This window comes from Lithobates pipiens, unplaced genomic scaffold, assembly GCF_037356315.1.
Source record: "Lithobates pipiens isolate NorthernLeopardFrog02 unplaced genomic scaffold, aLitPip1_a1.2 Scaffold_1, whole genome shotgun sequence".
Classification (NCBI taxonomy): Eukaryota; Metazoa; Chordata; class Amphibia; order Anura; family Ranidae; genus Lithobates; species Lithobates pipiens.
In genome coordinates, this window is record NW_027507685.1 from 143,140,652 (window position 1) to 143,162,924 (window position 22,273).

At 42.8% G+C, this 22,273-nt stretch overlaps 1 protein-coding gene and 1 long non-coding RNA gene across 2 annotated transcripts in view; one reads left to right on the plus strand and one right to left on the minus strand.

The window, feature by feature from the left end:
- The window catches only part of AIF1L (allograft inflammatory factor 1 like), a 153,109-nt gene extending 133,217 nt beyond the window's left edge, over nt 1–19,892 (minus strand). Inside the window, exons 1-2 of the mRNA XM_077478017.1 lie at nt 19,744–19,892; nt 16,697–16,758 (exon numbers count right to left, since the gene is read on the minus strand). Of these exons, the coding sequence (XP_077334143.1) occupies nt 16,697–16,758; nt 19,744–19,771 (90 nt within the window). The 5' untranslated portion in view covers nt 19,772–19,892. The remainder of the gene's footprint in view (nt 1–16,696; nt 16,759–19,743) is intronic.
- Nucleotides 2,621–9,490, plus strand: LOC143975548 (uncharacterized). Its single transcript, XR_013272393.1, has 2 exons — nt 2,621–3,220; nt 7,082–9,490. It is a non-coding gene; the product is annotated as an uncharacterized LOC143975548 (long non-coding RNA).
- Nucleotides 19,893–22,273: the final 2,381 nt, after the last annotated feature.

Genomic DNA, 22,273 nt, shown 5'->3' on the forward strand with positions numbered 1-22,273 from the left:
GGAGGCCGAGGAACAGTGCACCACCATTGCATGGGGGAGTGCCATCTTTTGGGGGAGTGGAGGATCAGGCAAGTAAAATTCTTTTACTCTCCTCTAGACCTAAACGAGCAGTCAACCCGTGGAGTGCAGGCGCAGCCTCATCGGCAAGTAGAATTGTCAGATATTCTGGAGTTGGGCTTTAGGTCCCCACTTCATTTGCAGCCCAAACGTTACTTACGTCAAAGCCAGGCGAGCTACAAATCCGTTTTCAGTTGAAGTAGACAACGTTTGGGCTATGTATGCATCAAAAAATAGGTTCAAGACCAAGAAGATCTTAAAGAGTTACTTTGAGGCATCATTATATTCCAGGACTGGATGGGTCCCAGGAGGCAGGTAGCCAATGTTCATACTAATGGGATTTTTAAAGCATTTTCTATTGTTGTCAATTGAAAGACATGTTCCCTGGCTCCCTAACAGTAATGCTAGCTCCCCAACTGTAATTAGCATGCCTTATGTTCTTATTTTTCATCATTGCACTTACATCAGTAAGAAATGTAGGAGGATAATGAAGCTGCCTCGGCTTTTATTTGACATTTGGCCTCCCTACGTTTGGGTCCCTATGTCCTTTCTGTAAATTCAGGCCTCCAAAGGAATGGACCGTCATGAAGACCATCAAAACTTCAGTTCAGGTCTAGGCCACCTTGTAGCTAGAATGTTGGGATAGACAAAGGAGCAGATCAAACTGCAGTAAGTCAAAGCTTTACATCATTCATTACTATGAATAAGCGTATCCGTATTATTAGTAGTGTCACATTAGACTAAAGCTGGCCATGCACCAGAATTTAGATGGAACATTTTCATTTTCGAAACGTTTATTTGATTTTCCAGGAGTTAGTGAGGTAAAATCGACAATCGTCTATCGATTCTCCACCTTGTCCAATCAGAGAACACTTTGCATTCATTCAGAAAATGTAAAGCATTCTCTGAATGCAGCCCACGCTGAGCAGCCAATCTCCATGTGTCCACAATGCGTCAGCCCAGCTGCTCAGCAAGGGGCCTGGAAGCAAGTGGAGAGCACAAGAGTACTGGTGTCTTCCTCAATAATGTCAACTACACGCTTCAAGTATTTTTGGCTACAATAGACTTCAATGGGAGGGCCTCAAAAACAGGCATAACACATTTTTTTTTTCACTGCTCTAACTAGCTTTCCATTGGCGAAAAATAATTGTAAAAAATGCTCAAGGTTCACACGCCTGCAAAAAAAAAAAAATGTTTTAGAACACCTGTACATGTGGTAAAAAAAAAAAACAGACCACAAAACGAACAAAGATTCTTGGCTCAATTGTAAACACTAGTTCAAGCGTGAACCAGTCCTTGGTTAGCCATACTCTATACTCTATGGTCTTCAAACTTTCTAAACAAAGGGCCATTTTACCGTCCTACAGACTTTAGGGGGGCCAAACTAAGGCCAGTGGGGGTACAAATGTCCTGGCTTCCAGGTTGTGTAAACAATGCCCTATCTTTGGTGTCTGTGGGAGAAATAGTACCCCATTGATGGTGTCACCAGAAGGAATAGTGACCCATCTTGGGTGTCATTGGGAGGAATAGTGCCCCATCCTTGGTGTCAGTGGGAGGAATAGTGGCCTACTGTTGGGATCAGTAGATGGAATTATGCCCCATCATTGATGTCAGAGAAAGGAATTGTGCCGCATCATTGGTATCAGCAAAACGAATGTGCCCTTTTGATGGGGTCAGTGAGAGGAAAAGTGCCCCATTTTTGGTGTCAGGGACAAGAATTTTGCCTCATTGTTGGTGTCATTGGATGGAATAGTGCTCCAACGGTCAGATAAAGGCAAGCGAGGTGTCAACATCTGGCCCCTTGGCCACAGTTTGGAGACCAGTGCTCTTTACAATCGAATTGTTCAACCTCTGCACGATTCCTTTTAGAGCTAAAGGTTTATTATGTGAGGATAAACCTAAGCGTTCTAGTTACATAATATCAAATCAGGCAGGCTTTTACACTATAAAGTTAATGGTAGATCCAAGGCCCCTATTGACATCTGCAAGTTCCTGGAACGCACGCAGAAATTTGCTTTTCTGCACGCATTCCCAGAAAAATAAAAAAAACACATTGCACTTGCAGTGCCAATAATTGTTAACGGCACACTATACACTGTTAAAAAAAATTGCAACACTCACTACCCAAAAAGGTGTGGGAGCTTTTTATGGCACGTTGTTGCCCTTAGGGCAACCAATTCAAGTGAATGGGCTGCCCTATGCTGCCACGTGAAAAATACACATTAGCATGATGCACAGGTGTGGATGGATTCTTAGGGGGATTGTACAATAAGGCTGTATAGTGTATGATCAGCCATATAGACAGACAGCAAAAGTCCTTCTCTGCAGCATGCTGGTGGAGGACAGGCTTTTCTATACCTTTCGTTGTGATGCACATGGAATGTATGCAGCAGATCTAACCAAGTGGTTAACAAAAAGTAGGGTTGGGTGTTAAATTAATTTCTACCCAACTGGACAAGTGTGTTCCACTGTAAGGCTATGGAGCGGACAATGGTGTATAAGCTCCTGTGAGGACAGACAATGATGTGATGATTTCTGTAAAATGTGTGTTGGTCCATATAAGGTAAATGAGGGAACCATCTTGTTAGAAGACATCCATTTTGGGTATTGGAAAATTACTGTTAGCATGACATAGAAACCTATTGCTTAAGGTCATATGTGTTTTTTGCTTGTACAAGGTATTTTATCACAAGGTTAGATATCTGTTTAGAACAGATGGATGCGGTTAAGCTACTTCCCTTTTTGAGAGCAGAAGTAACTCCATGGCGTTAAAACCACAGGCCTGTCTTGCACCAGACTTAAGAAACATTTTAAACTGTATAAAAATGTATATATTTAGCTTTTTGTTACTAGGCAGAAATTGCTTGTACAAAAAAACCATGATGACGTAGTAAAATATACTATCTTGCATATTTTATGTGGCAGTCCCTGATTGGTTAAACCACAGGGCTGTCCTTCTGTTCAAACTAAATAAAATTGTTGTGTGTGCTTCAATAGGCACATTCATTATTCACGTACAACAGTGTATGTGTAATGTTTTGTCCACCGGTGAAAGGGACCTCCGCCCTTCAATCCTAGCCTAGGCTACCAGGGGTTACTTACAGAAGTCGAGCAACCTAACAGTTTTGGTACCAGAAGTGGGGTTCGTCTCGTCTTGCGACAGGTAAGTCACTTTACTCTTTTTTACCTGATTGGTGAATGGTGTAAACACTTACTCTGTCCGGGCGGCCGCTACGAACTTAGTTTAAAATTAAAAGAAGTAACTGTGCCTTCGCGAGGAACTAGGCTGGTCCCTCGGGAGGTTAAAAGGGCTCGCAAGGAATTTATAGGTTTAGGGGAGTCCGACTAGGTTGGTCTGACTTAAAACTATTGGTGATAGTATTTTTAACACGGGAAGTAGTAGATTACGCCCGTGACAAAGGGATTGGTGGAGTGGACGCCCATTTGAAAAAAAAAAAATTTTTTTTTTAAAAAAAGTGCACTATAAATTGATAAATGTATTGCAATACGGTTATTTCATGTCTTAAAGTATATTAAGAATATGTCTGTTTCTCTCTAGGTACACGTGTAAGTATATAGAGTATAAGTTTTAATATAGAGTATAAGGAAAATAATTGTTGTTGTTTAAATGAGTGCAGAATATGAGGAGCCCTCTTGTAGTGACATAGCATCCGCCTGCCCCCATTGCACGTTAGGTCTACTCTTCCTAAGAATAGATGACAAGTGGATTTGACTGACCACCAGACCAGGGGGGTTCTCTTGCAGACTTGGTGTAAGAGGGGTAAATACCGCCACCAGGAAAAATTTACCCTTCATCGTATATTAAGGGTAAATCTTCATAGTTTTATATAAGTCCATCTGCCCCAAAAAAGATCAGGGATCCTACTCCCAGACCAGAGACCGGATTGTTGGACAAACCGGGTGTTATCACCTGTGTCCTGCCACTAGACACACACTGCCCAGACTACTAGATGGGGAATACTGCAGCAACCCAAGCCATGGCCACCCCATCACCCTATGAATTTGTCAGTAATATGATCCCTGGCCCCCAGGTAGAACCATTTTGGACACAAGTCCGGGAAAGGTGTCAGCAATTGGGAATCCATGACCCAGGACCCCAAGGTCCTTGTTCAGAGGAAGACTGGCAAGAAGTCAGTAAAATTTGTCAGGTACATAAGCATTCTTATCCTCCCTGCAAAGGGGCTGACCCACAATACATGAAGGATTGTTTCTGTGCATGGAACAAATGCCTTGGAAAATATAGGCAATTGTGGACAGCAAGGACATTGGAAATCCCAGTGCCCTTATAGGACTGGACAGATTAGAGCAAGAGGCAGAGGCAGGGGATTTAACCCCCAGACCCGCCCACAGTATCCCCGTTATCTGCCATACCAGAACCCTCGTCAACCACTACCCCAATATCCTACACAGCCACAAATAATGCACCGAGGGAAACTCTGTTGGTATTAATGGGACACCTGTCACCCATCCCATCACTCCACCACTGACTGTAGCCACTCCAGAAGGACAGAAATTATGTACCCAAACTTTTGCCGTCTTGTCCTCATGCCCTGTGCCCCTTATGGGACGGGACCTCTTGGCACAACTGTGTATTACCATTAAGTTTAATAAAGAAGGTTCCCTTACCGCTAGTTCACCATTATGTGACTTACATGGCCCTAAGCGACATGCACACAGAGGGTTCCCAAAATGACATGCACACAGGAGTTTCTTTCTAATGATACCTTCCTCCCTTGACCATCACACAATTTGGGCAGAAAACAAAGGTAGTGTGGGCTTTATTAATTGCACACCATATGCACCCCAAATGCGGTCAGATGCAGGGATACAATATCAAAAACAGTATCCCCTACCCCCAGAGAAAGTCAAAGGCATCTCCCCTCAAATTAATGATTACATATCAAAAGGTATCCTGAGACCAATCATCAGTCCCTGGAACACGCCCATTTACCCTGTAAAGAAGGCCAGTGGCGAGTGGAGACTCGTCCAAGACCTCAGAGCAGTAAACAAACAAGTGATTCCCCTCCCACCCCTAGTCTCAGACATCACTTTTATTTTCTCATGCATACCGGCAGACTCTCTATGCTACACAGTAATTGATTTAGCGAATGCTTTCTTTAGCATTCCCATTGCAGAGGAAGCCCAACCTATGTTTGCTTTCTCCTGGGCCGGGGGCCAACTAACCTGGCAAGGGTATGTAGACAGTCCAGCCGCCTTCTCTATGGTACTCAACGAGACTGTCAAGTCTTGGACTTCTGAGCGTGGGTCGGTACTAATACAGTATGTGGATGACCTGCTCCTGTGCAGTCGAACTGCTGAAGATTGTGCGGTCGATTCAACATCACTGTTACAACACCTAGCTCACGCCGGGCATCTAGCCTCAAGGAAGAAAATACAATGGTGCCAGCCACAGGTAGAATACCTAGGGTGCATTCTAAAGGAAGGGACAAGGCTAGTGTCCCCCAAACGTGCCGCAGCCCTTCGAGCTCTCAGTCCCCCAAAAGACAAGGCCGCCCTACTCTCATTTTTGGGTGCAATTGTATATTGCCGCCAATGGATCCCTGACTGTTCTCATTATGATAGTATCCTAAGAGAGGCTACTGGCTCGACAGCCCCTAAATTAATAGATTGGACTGAAGACAGACTACAAGCTTTTCAAGCTCTATTAAACAGTCTGTCAAATGCTCCCGCCCTAGGGTTGGTAGACTATGGTAAAGCTTTTCAACTATACTGTGTAGTCTCGGGGACCTCTTTTGCCGCCGTGCTAACACAACAGCATGGAACAGGCTACCGCCCTGTCTCCTACCTATCTAAAAAAAAAAACTCCCCATCCAAGTACAGGGAATGCCATTCTGTCTCCAAAATCTTGCTGCCTGTGCAATGGCTGTACAAGATGCAAACAAATTAGTGCTAGGTCACCCATTGACTCTCTATACCACTCATTCAGTCACGCATCTTATTCAGAACATGAATACCCAACATATGACCTCGTAAAGACTTAGTGGTTATGAGATAACACTGATGAACACTGATAACCTCACACTCAAATATGTGCCTGCCAGCAACCCCGCTGTGCGCCTTTTGCATTCCATGTTGCGTTTACCACATGACCCAGACATTATACATGACTGTTCGGAAAAGGTTGCTGCTATTACCAGTCCCAGACCGGATCTCACTGACACCCCTATCTCAGGTGCAGAGGATGTTTTCGTTGACGGTAGCTGCTCACGTCCCTCTGACTCCACCTTTTTAACCGGTTGTGCAGTTGTTCAACTACCAGACATCGTACTGGAGGCAAAATCATTACCTCCTTCTTCAGCCCAGGTAGCAGAGTTAGAAGCCCTCACTAGGGCCTGCATTCTATTCACCGGTAAAGAGGTGAACGTCTACACAGACAGTAGATATGCTTTTGGAGTGGTGCATGATTTTGGTGTGATATGGGCCAATAGAGGTTTTAAAACAGCAGACAACAAAATAATTGCCAACTCCACACAGATTAGTGCTCTCCTCCAAGCCATTCTTCTTCCAAAAAAGGTAGCCATAATTAAAGTAAAGGCACACTCCTCTGACAGCAGTCGTGTTTCAAAAGGGAATGCTCTTGCTGACAGAGAAGCTAAAAGAGCTGCTGCCTTTTCCCCTAACCCACCTGCCCCCACAACAATGTTTTTCAAGGAACACTTCGCAGCACCTAACTTTAAAACTGTCATAGCACAGATGCAATCAATGGCCACAGAAGATGATGTCCATTTTTGGACAAAGGAAGGATTGACCAAAGACCCTGAAGGTCTTTGGTCAAAAGAGGGGAAGATCCACATGCAAGAACAAAATTATCACCCTTTGAGGTCCTCATGGGAATCCCCGCAAACATAGAATTACCCCCATTAGACCAAGACACTGATATTGACATTTATTCCCAACAGGAAATGTACGTAAAAAATCTGGTAAGTATGCTCCACGAAATAAACGAACAAGTTTCTGTCACCTTTTTTCCCTCTTCCCACAGAACCAACGCATCCCTTCATCCCTGGGGATAAAGTGCTGATCAAACAATTAGCACAAAGAAAGAGTATCGGACCGGCTTTCTCAGGACCATGGAAGGTGGAAAAGGTATCCAGGACCGCAGTGTTAACAGACCTAGGAAACACCTGGATCCACGCCAGCCGTCTTAAAAAGTGTCCCCAGCTTCCCTCGACTCCAGAGCCCCTGGCAGTGACAGAGAGCAGCAACTCCCAAGAACAAGATCTACAAGAAGTTCAGAGAGGCATAGAACAAATTTCCCTGGAAGATCCCACACCCCCTCAAAAGGACAAAACAGAGCCAACAACTGCCGGGATGAGAAACGAAGAAGAAGAACAGAACTCTTAGATAACAAATAATCAGAACTTTAAAAAAAAAGATGCTTTCTCCATCAGTGTCAGGGAAGGCTGTATGCCTTTGGGGTAGTCTGGTACTATTTGTATTCCTGCCCACATGGTTTATAGCCAACTGTATATATCATCCAGAAGACTTAGGTCTATTAAAAGGGATATGTGGACCACCTAAGATGAATAATACCCCCGGCCAAAGACATAGTAGAAGTATTGTACCCGTTAATGAGTCACCTAAGGGACTGACTAACAAGATGTTACTACTAAAATTCAAATATAGCTATGCTCAAAAATCTGGTTTTGAGAAATGCTGGATTTGCAGCAAGCTACATCCCAGTACAGCTAGAATCCCTCTCATGGCAGTCCCCTTGAATTTTACCCCCCTCCTTAATGGAACACCCCCTATCGTCCTAACGAATGTTACTAGGACCCTTCCAAATAAAACCCTCACTTTCCAAATTATAGGTAGAAGCCACTTCCCAGACTGGTGTTTCCGACTGGGAAACACCACAGATGGAGCCGAGGTTTGCAAACAAGCAAAACTTAACATTTCAATGACATCATTTAACAGTCCTTCTTTCTTCCATACTTCAGATCCCACCCTAAATGCCACCTTTTTAGACTTTCTTAGCTCCAGTACCAAGACTACAATACACCAATTAATGTCAATACTGGTGCTCTCTGGCCTTTCTGATACTCTTAGGAACGTGTTCCATAAACGACCCCTAGCTCTAGGAAATACCATATATATATGCTGCGGCAAACTCTGTCACCCCTGGATCCCAACCAAACCCCAGGGGTGGTGTTACCTTGCAGCCCTGGTTCCTATTATGGGGGTATTAGGGGATAACAAGGGAAGTCACCTCCTTGAAGCCAGCATGCATCCTAGATATCCCCTTAGACACCGTAATAAACGAGAATTGTTTTTAGAAAAAGATATGGCCTGGGCATGGTTCCCTTCCTGGACAGGGTGGGGAATTGACCTAATGAAAAGATTAAATAATTACACTGGCATAATTGATGAGATTCTGGAGGAAAATTCTGATGACATAACCAAACTAAATCTAGAAACTAGGGCAATTAGGAAGCAACTAGAACTACATGAGTTGGCTATAGAAAGTATGAGTGCAGCCCTTACTGGCCTCTGTGAGACTACTGAGGATTATGAGTGCTGTACCTGGATTCATAATACCAGCATCGAAGTCCCAGACTACTATGACGTTATTGCCCAACACAGGGAAGAGGTAAATAAACTACAGAAAGAGGCAAGGAACATAGGAAAAAACTGGGATCCCTTCTCGAGCAGTTTTAGTTTTGGGGGATTAATATCTTGGCTCCGAAATGCTGCCATGACAATTGTCACTGTGATTCTCTTCATTCTATTTTTATATGCCTGTTATAAGATAATCAAATGTTTATGTAAAAAGGGAAACACGGCCGTTCCGAAGGATCTGAAACTCACTTCCATTGTTAAGGATCCAACGGTATGGTATAGAAACCAAGAGCACAAGGGTTCGGAGTATGAAGCCTGTGCTATTAAATTAGAAAAGGAATGATCATTATGTAAATCACAGAATGATCAAAGGAAGGATTATAAGGTAAATGAGGGAACCATCTTGTTAGAAGACATCCATTTTGGGTATTGGAAAATTACTGTTAGCATGACATAGAAACCTATTGCTTAAGGTCATATGTGTTTTTTGCTTGTACAAGGTATTTTATCACAAGGTTAGATATCTGTTTAGAACAGATGGATGCGGTTAAGCTACTTCCCTTTTTGAGAGCAGAAGTAACTCCATGGCGTTAAAACCACAGGCCTGTCTTGCACCAGACTTAAGAAACATTTTAAACTGTATAAAAATGTATATATTTAGCTTTTTGTTACTAGGCAGAAATTGCTTGTACAAAAAAACCATGATGACGTAGTAAAATATACTATCTTGCATATTTTATGTGGCAGTCCCTGATTGGTTAAACCACAGGGCTGTCCTTCTGTTCAAACTAAATAAAATTGTTGTGTGTGCTTCAATAGGCACATTCATTATTCACGTACAACAGTGTATGTGTAATGTTTTGTCCACCGGTGAAAGGGACCTCCGCCCTTCAATCCTAGCCTAGGCTACCAGGGGTTACTTACAGAAGTCGAGCAACCTAACAGTCCATATACTTGTATATAAGATTAATACATTCACCCTGACCCTGCAGCTTGTTTAATGAATGTACACCATTTCATTAATGAGAATTATGGCAAGGCTGACCTGAAATGCAAAGAGCATGTGATTTGACTGGTCTGGCCTCACTACTACGGAGTCACGGGTTCACTTCGTAATCTATGTCTTTTGGATTGTGGCCCATGCTTGTTTTGTCTCCGATGCCATTGATTCATGTTCCCCTAAGCAGTGTGTGTGAGCAGTATAGTATGATAATTACCGTAATCACCGTGATTAACACCGGGTATTTATAGGAGGTCAGGAGCCGAGAAACACTGCATTCTGCAATGATTACTAATTCTTTTGTAAGGTGAATGAGATTGACTTCTCGTTAACTCTAATACACCCAAGGGAATTAGGGAGGAATCACTGGAAGGCCAAAATGTGACTAAGCCTATGTTCATATTGGAGCGTTTTGTCATTGTCATGCGATTTGAGAGATCGCATGACAGAAGTCGCAACCTATTGAAGGCAATGGTACTGTTCTAATCGATGTGACATAGATTTTGTGGGGCACCGCACTGATTTGCAAAAGTAGTTCCCGCACTACTTTTGGCGATTTTAGGTGCGACTTCAATAAACATCTGTGCATGAAGCCACACAGATGTCTATCAAGTAGCAACTGAAATTGCGTTGAACTTGCTACTTTGAAATTGTGCTACTTCAAGTGAAGTAGCACAATTTCAAAGTAGTATCAATGTGAACCAAGGCTTAAGGATAGGAGAGGAAATTATAGCGTAATATTTCAGGTACAGGTGGGCATTTCTTCTTTATATCAAGTTTCTTATATCTATCAGGGATGTGTGAGAGAGCCTCATGAACATTGGATGTGTAGCCCCTGTGCATGTGATTTCGGTGTTTTTGTGCAGGCGGAAGGCAAAGCCCCGCTGCCGGCAGCCTGTAAGGCCTCAGTCACACTGGCATACTTATACGTATACTCGCGCCAAGGGCTGTCTTCAGCCACCTGCTCCCTGCAGGGTTATGAAGGCAGCATGAACCTGCATGGACCTCCATGCGCATCATGAAGTATACATTTGTGGTCTGGTGCATGGATCCAAACATCATCTGTAAGACCTGCATGGTTGTCCACTCTGGGATGCTCGGGCAAGTCTGTGCAGCCAGCCAACAGTCATTGAATTCAACAGGCTGCCTCACAGGTCTACAAGGAACACCTATACATGCTGGACAGGTGAAGGTGGCCCTTCACTTGGGCATATGGATAATTTCACCATAGTGAACGAGGCCTAGGGCCCCTTTCACACGTAGGGTTCGATCAGGTCTGCCTGTCAGTTTTTCAGGTAGACTGGATCAGATCCTGTATGACTTTTGGAGCCAGAGTGGGTGAGCTGTACACAGTACATTATAACATCAACAAAAAGCATAAACTGTGAAGGGACCCAGATGAAGGGAATAGGTAGGCAGTGTGGCATTCTTACATCTTAAAGAAAATTAGTTATTAATTCTCAGCACCATGACGTAGGGGTGGATGTGTGCCCGCCCTGGCAGTCTTACCTTCTAGTCCAACCTTTTTACCCCACAGGAACCCTTAAAATAATTTTCATATCATGGAAAACCCCTGCTAAAACCAATAAATTGGTTGTAGGCAGGTACAGTCTGATTCCTCCACTGTAGGTGGCGTCCGACTGGAGTGGCATCACAGCCCAGAGAGGAAGTCAAGGGAAACTTGGTTTTTGTGTTTCCTGGAGGCAACATTCCAATTGGCTAACCTGGCGACTATCTTGGGTCAGTCTTTTTAAGGTCCTTGCTCCCCAGGTTTTGGAGTGCATTAACATGCGAGTAGTGTAGAAACAGGTTCCCCATCTGTCAGGGACAGTAATAGCGGCAGGGAGAGGTTCCAGGCGAGAAGAGAAAGCTTAGGGCCTGCAATTGTCTTGGACTTCTTCCTGTTTGGGTACATAATGGCCAGGCCGAATACTGCCCCTCCAGACAGACTCTGTCAGTTACACTGATAACTGCTCTGCTACGTGCTGTGCGTATTCATTCATGAGTGCTCCCAGTAAGGTCCTCTCACACCGGGTAAGTTGTGAACAGTTTACCTTGACTATAATGCAAGTTCTGCCTGTGCTACAATACAAGTTCTATTGATTGCACCTGGACTGGTCCTGGAAATATGTAGAGGCCATCAAATGTTGGGTTAAGGAACCCCTACTAACCTCTGGTAGGCACCCTGGTTGAGAATGACTGCCCTAAACCACAGCCTATCTTGACTGTGCAGAAATCCTTCCCTGTCCTAGAGCAGACCTCCTCAGGTGGCCATAGCTATTTGTACATTGCTACTACTAGATTAGAAGAACTTTCAGGTTCCATTTACTGATATGACATAGCACGCTAGTTGCATTAATTAGAAAACAGCAGAAAAACGAAGCTCAGGTCATTATGGCAGCTGCACACATTAGTACTTGTTGCCTGCTGATAACCTGTATGCTTTCTCTCTCGGGAGAGGCCCACTTCCCTCTTTCTTCCTTCACTTTCACTATGAGTTTAACCTTCAGAAAGGGGATTTCAACCAAGAGATAAGGGAAGCTGCAAGCCAAGAATATTTATTCCTTTTTCTGCAGCCACAATGGGAAGATGTAACTCTTTCAGTACTGCTTACGGGGCAATGTCTTCTACAGTATACAGTTGTACTCATAAGTTTACATACCCTGGCAGAATTTATGATTTCTTGGCCATTTTTCTGAAAATATGAATGATAAAACAAAAACATTTCTTTCACTTGGCTGAAGCCATTTATTACCATTCAACCTTGTTTACTCTTTTTAAATCATAATGACAACAGAAACTAAATAAATGACCCTGATTAGAAGTTTACATACCCTGGTGATTTTGGCCTGATAACATGCACACAGGTTGACACAAAGGGGTTTGAATGGCTATTAAAGGTAACCATCCTCACCTATGATCTGTTTGCTTGTAATTATTGTGTTTAAAAGGTCAATGAGTTTCTGGACTCCTGACAGACCCTTGCATCTTTCATCCAGTGCTCCACTGATGTTTATGGATTCTGAGTCATGTTGGAAGTAAAAGAATTGTCATAGGATCTGCGGGAAAAGGTATTTAAACTGTATAAAACAGGAAATGAATATAAAAAGATATCCAAGAAATTGAGAATGCCAATCAGCAGTGTTCAAACTCTAATCAAGAACTGGAAAATAAGGGGTTCTGTTGAAACCAAACCACGGTCAGGTAGACCAATTGAAATTTCAGCCACAACTGCCTGGAAAATTGTTGGGGATGCAAAGAAAAACCCACAAATAACTTCAAGGGAAATACTCTCTGAAAACATGTAGTGTGGCTGTTTCAAGATACACAATAAGGAGGCACTTGAAGAAAGATGGGCTGCATGGTCGAGTCGCCAGAAGAAAGCCATTACTACGCAAATCCCACAAACTATCCCACTTATAATATGCCAAACAGCACAGAGACAAGCCTCAAACCTTCTGGTGCAAAGTAATTTGGAGTGATGAGACCAAAATTTTGCTTTTTGGCCACAACCATGAATGCTACATTTGGAGAGGAGTCAACAAGGCCTGATGATGAAAGGCTGATGTTTTGGGGTTTCGTGAGCTACAAAGGCGCAGGAAATTTGGTCAAAATTGATGGCAAGATGAATGCAGAATGTTATAAAAAAATACTATATGAATATTTGTATTCATCAGCCAGGAAGCTGCGCATGGGACGTACTTGAACATTTCAATGTGACAATGATCTAAAACACAAGGCCAAGTCCACCTGTCATTGGCTACAGCAGAAAAAAGTGAAGGTTCTGGAGTGGCCATCTCAGTCTCCTGTCCTCAATATCATTTAGCCACTCTGGGGAGATCTCAAATGTGCAGTTCATACAAGACAGCCCAAGAGTTTACAGGAACTGGAGGCTTTTTTTCCAAGAGGAATGGGCAGCTTTACCATCTGAGAAGATAAAGAGTCTCAGCCACAAATACCGCAAAAGACTTCAAGCTGTCATTGATGTTAAAGGGGGCAATACACGATATTAAGGACTGGGATATGTAAATTTTTGATCAGGGTCATTTGGGTAGTTTCTGCTGTCATTATGATGTAAAAAGAGTAAACCGTTGATTGATAATAAATGGATTCAGCAAAACAATAACCATGAGTAAAAAATGTTTTTTGTGTTATCATTCATATTCTGTGAAAAATGGCCAAGAAATCATAAATTCTGCCAGGGTATGCAAACTTATAAGCACAACTGTGTATAGACAGTACAGTTTGCATTTTTTGGCTAAATGTAGCTCAACATACCATTATCTCCTCTTTTACCAACATTGAGTAAAGTAACAGGTTCATTTTAAGCGTGGGACATAAAAATAATCTACAGGTCCCCCTAGGATCAAGTCAAAACTTACACAGGTTTGTTTATGCACACCTCCCTCCCTGCTGCTTGGAAAATGATCATTGCCATGGAAGGACGGAGAGGACGGTGACATATTCTCCCCATAGCCAGACCTGGAATGGGGTTGGTGGAAGAGTGCTGTGCCTAGTATGAGCATAGCATAATCCTGTACAGAGACAAATTCTAAATTTGCCCCTGCTTAATTCCTGAAATTGCTAACTGTTGGCCGACTTGGTCTTGGGTTTTAGCTTCAGTAGTATAGCTCTGACTCAGTAGGGGGTGTGTCGGACCTCTCTACAGGGACCACTGCTTCCACATGGAGAGCAAAGATCCTTCTCTACAGCATGTTGGCAGGGAACAGGTATTTCTACTTGAAATGTTTTGCACAACCTTTTGTTTTGATGCACCAGCGATATATTTAGCTGATTTAAAAAATGTAAAAACTGTACTGATTGAACGAAAATCGTACAATCTGGTATCATACTAGAAAATTTTTCGTGCTTGTCCCATCCGATATCATCGAATGAACGGTTGTGATCAGCGAAAGCTGTATACCAACCTACGCTCAGAGATTATCGTACGATTGCTTCAAAAGCGGTATTTTCCATGCGATTTTCTGATCGTGTGTACGGGCCATTAGAGGGGTATTCTCACTTGTGGAGATTTCTATTTTCTTACTCTTGCATCTCTGGGACAATTGGTTAAAGAAAATTTCCTCAATGCTACAAAAAACGCAAGAAAAATAATCTGGCGGAAGTTTTAATCTTTCTTTACTCTATACAGAAAAAGTTTTGGTTATATATAGACAGTATAAACACTTCCATGGGGCTTTAGGAGGAATCTACTCCAAATACTGGTTCTGGGTCAATGAAAGCAGTGAACTCTTTAGATCTTCGTAACAGTCAGGAGAAAATAATTTCCAAAGGTATAGCTCAGCAATGGAAGCCTATATACTTTCTCAGTACAGATTTCCTTTTTCTATATAACATCAGCCTCTTTTCTTGCTGTTAGAGATAAAGGGAGACATTTACAGTGGGCAGGTATTACTGATAACCAGGCATGGCAATCAGCCGGCTTTACTCTGCTGGGTACAGGAGGACTTGCAATGAATTCATGAATACCTCCTTATATACACTGTATATGCTTCCAACAGCACAGGAAACATTTTATTTCCATTTAAACAGCCAGAACCAGCTGTAAAAGATTCTATAGAATGTCATTACTAGCTTTCATAGATACTTGTAGGGTTTTTTTTTTTCTTGGTACTTGAACCTCTGAATCCAACACAGCACTGGATGACATCCAGAGATAAGACCGTGTGAGTAGTTGTACAAAGAAGGGCATAGTTGGGCACTCTTAAAGAATGCCAATTCCTGAAGTTCTATTAACCCCTGCTGCACTGGAAGAATATGGTGGCAGGGGCATTGGAGGAGGTCGTTTTCAAGTAGCTAGCAGCACAAGGAATACATTGGATTAAAGTGATATTAAAAGTTTTATTTCTAAAAAAAAATTGAACCTATCAAATATTATACTTGCCTTCTCTGTGTAATGGTTTTGTGCACAGCAGCCCCATCCTTCTTTTCTCGGGTCCCCCCACTGGCACTCCTGGCTCCTCCTGTTCTCCAAGTGACTGCATAGCAAGCCACGTGCTATGCGGCACTTCCACATGCTCGCTCCCAAGCCCTGCTCTGTGTGTCCATAAGACACATAGAACAAGGCTCGGTCCCACCCCTGCTCTTTTCTCATTGGCCAATGGCTCCCACTGCTGGTATGTCTCAGCCAATGAGGGGGCAGAGGCCCAGGAGAGCAGCCGCTCTTGTGCACATCACTGGATCAGGCTCAGGTAGGTATTTGGGGGGGGTGCATACTGAAGGTTTTTTATCTTCATGCATAAAATGCATGAAGGTAAAAAAACGTTAACCTTTAGGACCAGTTTAATAGTAACTACTGTCCCTGGTGCTGAAGCATATTTTAATTTTTAGTTAAATTTGAGAAAACTCCACCTTGTGTTTGTTATGTGTACCCATTGTGTGTCTACACTCCTGCCAGATCAATACTGTGCCACCCACATAAGGAGTCACACCGCCACCACTACAAACCCTTTAAGCAGGTCCCTTCCTTGGTCTTGTAGATAGATGGACTCTTTATAAAAACAATCTTTTTTTAGGAACCAGATCCCCCTGTATCACTTTCTTCAACAGCTGTCTATGTTGGCATGATGAATGGAAGTAGTTATCAACCTCAGTCCTCAAGTATCCCCAAAAGATCATGCTTTCAGAACCTCCTTCACCGTGCACGGGTGCTTTAAATCAATGCCATGGAATGGTATTTATGACAGCTATTTTATCAAAGGGAAATTCAAAAAATATGTCCTGGAACACCATGGAGTAGTTGAGGACTGCATTTGGAACCACTGGGGTGGTTAAAAAACATTGAAATTTCTGTTGAAAAGAATTTCAAGTGTGACAGAGCTTTGGTGGCATGCATCTATGAAGCAACTAGTGGTAGAGTCCAACAGAATCCATCCATGTTTGGGTGAAATGACCCATTACCAGGAGCCTCAACATATTTGGATTAAAGAAACAGGTCTGCCTATGAAAAAGTAACTTTTGTGAAAAGTTGCAAACCTTTTTTTGGACTAGAATATTCCAGACCACTCCCCATCTTACCTTATTGACCTCTTCCAACCTCATTTCTTGCTGTGCTTTCAGGATCCCAAAGGCTTTCCCACCTAGAAAATGAAGGTTGATATACATAACAATGGCTTGGGCATTCATTTCTCAACAGAAATGTATTTATTAAAGTGTATGTATAGCCACAACTCGTGCTCACATTTTTAGAGAAGGGAAATATTAGAATGCCCCAGATTTTTTGCTGTGTCCCCACTAAGCATGTTCACCTATTTGTCTTGGTGACATTGACAACTGTAAAATGTTGGCTTTCTGCCATTTTCTCTCTCACCAGTGACACCAGAACAGGGGGTAAGAGGAAATCTTTCAATGAGGACACTTGTTCTGGTGACAACAATCTAGGAGGGGATATCCCTCACTTTGGGAAAATTTCCTATCACTTCAGGCCAAGGGATAGGCAGTAGAGCAACCTTGGGCACTTCAATATAATAGGGGAGGGGAGCTCACTGGCCTTTTCTTGGTTGCTAAAGAACACTGTCCTAACACTGACTTCCTCTTGCTTCTACAGGACAGGGAATGACAGTAAATCTCTTCAAAGGGAAACAAAAATAAACTAATAGTCTAAGCCCTTGTATACACGGTCGGACATTACGACAACCAAATCCGTCAGATTTTGTCTGACGAATTTTGTCTGACGGATGTTGTCCGAAACTGTTGCATACACACAGTCGGACAAAGTTGTCAGAAAATCCGATCGTACTTAACGTGGTGACGTTATTTCGTTAGGAAGGGACTAGGTTCAGGCTAGTAGCCAATAGCTTTGGTCTAGGAATTTGATCTGAGCATGCGTGGCACTTTGTCCGATCGGAATTCTCTACACATGATCGGACAAAGTCCGATCGGATCATATTGTCGGAAATTTTTATAGCCCAGCTGGAAAACTTGGTCCGTCGGATACTCCGACGGAAACAGTCCGATGGAGCCCACACACTGTCGGATTATCCGACAACACGGTCCTATCGGACATTGTCCATCGGAATGTCCGACCGTGTGTAAAAGGGCTAAGAGTCCAACAACCTATAATAATAGTATTGATTTATATAGATTCACAAATAACATTACAGAGCAGTCAACACATTTCGGGAGCTCAAAGACCTCCGCCTTCTTCAGGGCTACAACACAAACGTTGAAACATATGATTTTCTATATTGGTTTGTTTAAAACTGGAGTGTATCAGATTCTATATAATATCTAAATGCAATTTGATATAGAATTCTGTATGTCATTTGAATTTGATACACTCCAGTTTTACATAAATTGATATAGAAATTCATATGTGTTCGTGTTTGAAGAAAGGAAAGGTCTTGGAGCTCCCAAAATGCATTGGAAGTTCTGTATGGTCATTTGTGAATCAATACTATTATGAAAGGTTTTTGGAATCTCGGACTGCTCGTTTGGCGCCCTCATCAGACTTGAATCTTCATATTGTTTGATGAAAACCCTATTTTTGTTGAGATCTACCGTTTCAGAGCCAGTCTGCCATATTACAGTCTGACCAATTATCTGATATTATGAAGTATGGCCACTAGATGGAGCGGAGGAGGAGCATGCCTTCCTATGATAGCGTCATCTAGTGGCTATAATGCAGTATTTTCCCCATTCTCACATTCAATCTACAGAGAATATAGCCTGAGAACATTTGAGTTTGCCCCATTTGCACAGAACAAATTTACAAGCAGTTTTGATGGACAAACAGCAATTTTTTTTTTTTTTTTTATAAATACACTCCATGATGTTCAGTGACATTTATCTGTAAATGCTGTTCCAATCGTACAAAATACTGTCTTGGAGGAACACACATCAGCATCACTCAGTGATAATATATCTATTAAAAGGTCAGTCCACCTAAAATGAGCATTTCAATGTGTGGTAGATGCTGAAGAGGAAAGCCACTTGCCAGTTTCTTATCTCTCCAGGATTCTATTGGTAAGATCTCTGATTTCCCAAGTCTGCACACCTGCTGTGCTCATTATGAGGAGATCCCACTCTCTCTGGTGGATTGTATATTTTATTTTATGGGGAATGTAATAGGAGGAGCTGGAACACACAAAGATGGGTGGGATCACCCAAAACTCTCAGTTGGACAGGAACCATTTCGGCAATTATGGCATTGAGATCTCACTGTTGGAGTATCCAAGACTTCTAAAAAGGCAGGGGCCGACTCAGCCCACCAGGCTACACCTATAACTAAAATATCACCTGTGGGTGGATAAACCCTTTAAATTTGAGAATAGTTCATTTTTTGTATCATTGACACCAGAACACGAGAAAAGAGGATATCTTTCAATGGGGATGCCTGTTCTGGTGACATCTAGAAAGGGAAGTTCCCCACTTTGTTAAAATGCCCTCTTACTTCCCTTCAGGGCCAGGCTGAAGGATAAGCAGAAGAAGTGTCCACCTTGAGCATCTCAACAGGATGTGGAGAAAATAAGGGCTGGACCGGTAACCTAAGCTGCTGAAGTAGTTGAGAGATGACGTTGTGGGGGGTGCTCATTGGTCTTTCCATTTTGGGTGCTGAAGGACATTGGCATTTTTTAATCTGCTATTTGGTAACTAACTTTAACACTAACTTTACAACAGTACCCAAGGACATTTGGACATGCTGCGGTATACCATTTAGGAAAAAAAAGCTAATTATGGCCAAATGTATTAATGTCCACATCAACCAAGTCATTCTTTTTTGGCAGGCACAGAGATGTTAAAGTAGTTCATTGCAACATCCCAACCCCTTGCGTTATTAGATGAAATAGAAGTCCGCAAAATCAGACAATTTTCCACTGCTGAATGGTCAGCCTCTAAAAAAGGAAAAGTAATTTCCACATTCTCAGAATCTGTTACTTTTGCATGTGATACTTTTACTTAAATTCTTTTGTAAATTAGCGTGTCTTTAACCACTTTTAAAAGCCCTGGAGCTTTCCAGGGACAAGCCGACCAACACAAGGACTGTCCCGGAAAATCAGGAATGGTGAAGGTGTAATAATGGTCACTGTCTGCACTGCTGGAAGAAGTTGGAAAAGTTGTCCTACCTTGAGTTCTGTTGTTGTTGCTCGTCATGCTGACTTGTGTCTGAGTGCAGAGATTAGCTTCTGAGCTGTTAGATGCACACACTAGTGACAATATCCTCGCTCTTGAGCAGATGGCTCTGGGAAGCAGCTAACATTGGCTGTTCTGAGCAGCCCAGCCCTTCAAGCTCAGCCCTTGTGCTGTCTCAATTAGAGCTTTGCCTTGGCATTAACATACCTCCCCCTGCTGGCAGAAAGAGAATACAACTTCTCGGGCACAAATTTGCATGCAATGGGCCTGATTTACTAAGGACTTGCTCACTCCTAGTGCATTGAGCTGCGTTGATTAAATGCAGACACACAGCAAATAGTCAAGCTCTTTATGTCTCCACTTCACTAAAACATTGTGTTTATGTTTGCTGGGAAATAATGTTGACATGCTGCATTTTTTTTGAAACAATTTGTGCAAAGAATTACCTATAATAATAATATGTATATATGTATGTATATATATATATATATATATATATATATATATATATATATATATATATATATATATATATATATATATATATATATATATATATATATAATTATTTTTTTATATATATATATATAGCGCCTTTAAAGGTAGCTTCTCAAAGCGCTTTACAAAGACACAGACATACACTATATTACCGAAAGTATTGGGACGCCTGCCTTTACACAAACATGAACTTTAATGGCATCCCAGTCTTAGCCCGTAGGGTTCAATATTGAGTTGGCCCACCCTTTGCAGCTATAACAGCTTCAACTCTTCTGGCAAGGCTGTTCACAAGGTTTAGTGCTTAGCACATTTGTGAGGTCAGGCACTGATGTGGATGAGAAGGCCTGGCTTACAGTCTTCCCTCTAATTCATCCCAAAAGGTGTTCTATCGTGTTGAGGTCAGGACCTTGTGCAGGCCAGTCAAGTTCCTCCACCCCAAATTTGCTCGTCCATGTCTTTATGGACCTTGTTTTGTGCACTGGTGTGCAATCATGTTGGAACAGGAAGGGGCCATCCCAAAACTGTTCCCACAAAGTTGGGAGCATGAAAAACAACCCCACGTCATAAACCCCCCTCCACCAAATAATTTGGACCAGTGCACAATGCAAGGTCCATAAAGACATGGATGAGCGAGTTTGGGGTGGAGGAACTTGACTGGCCAGCACAGAATCCTGACCTCAAAACAATAGAACACCTTTGGAATAAATTAGAGAGGAGACTGCGAGCCAGGCCTTCTTGTCCACATCAGTGCTTGACCTCACAAATGTGCTTCTGGAAAAATGGTCAAACATTTCCCCATATAGGCTTATCTGATCCTTCTCCACTCCAGATAGCTTTGCGACTGGCAGAGTGCAGGTCTTCAGGTTCATGGAGGCTTTCACCAGGGTGGATTTGTGAACCGTTGGTTGACAGTGTCATTCAGTCATCCTTACAATCGTATCGGCAAATTAATGAGGGTTCAACGGACAACGGCTTTTAAACGGACTGTTATGGGGAGCATATATCGGCTATTAAAACCACTAGGACTCAGCATAGCCATGATACAGTGGTTTTGCAGAAGCAGGAGAAGGTCTGTGCCCAGACCCATGATGACTCCCCATCACCTGACTCATTGACAGAGCTACGACAGGTGAGAAGGGTCCTATATTTATATTACAAACACATAACTAAGTAAGCTAGGACCCGGGTCGGGTTGGTCGGTCGGTCGGCCGGTGCACTTACCTCATCCATGGCGGGCATCACCTTATTTCATAGCAGGCATCAGGAGCAGCTTCTCCTTCCCCTGTTCGGTGGCTTCCATCTCCTCCCTCCTCCTCAGCAGCCAATCAGAATGCTTCTCCTTTTGGCCAATCAGGAAACGGTCTCAGACTGATCGGCAGAGAGGTGATTCAGTGTGAAAATAGGGAATATTCATTCTCTATTCTCACACACCTGGGTGGGCTGTGAGCACATTATCCGCGCCCCAAGTCCACCCTATTTTGAAGCATATTAGAGCCTCTGGCTTTGAATAAAAACCCACTCCACATTGGAATCCATACGCCCGGCTTCCTGAAAAGGGCTTAGGCTGGGTTCACATATGAGCACACAGCGGCTCACAGCAGGAGTCCAGTGCGTCCTTGTCACCATTTCAGCCCAAATTTTTGGCTGAATTTGGACCTGAAACATCCAATTCACACTAGTGTAAACCCAGCCTTAAAGTTCATTGGGGGCAAGTCACCAATTTTGCTGTTAAAGGTTCCTTCCCCGACCCCTGATGGCCCAGATGGGCCGCCCACTTCAGTGGGTTGATGAGGTGAAATACTTGGGCTTAACCATATCACAGTCTGTCGCTGACTTTAACCCCCTAAACACTACTCCAATAGCCAAGTCCCGGGCCTCTCCAGGCATAATGGTGACCTCCAGAGTTAGGGACGTTGACATCCTTCTGTATGGAGTGGGTTACTTACTAGGCATGGTGAGTGCAATGTAAAGTAGATTCATGGAGGCCAGACACTTTTTGAATGCAAAGAGATTTATTTTCTCTTG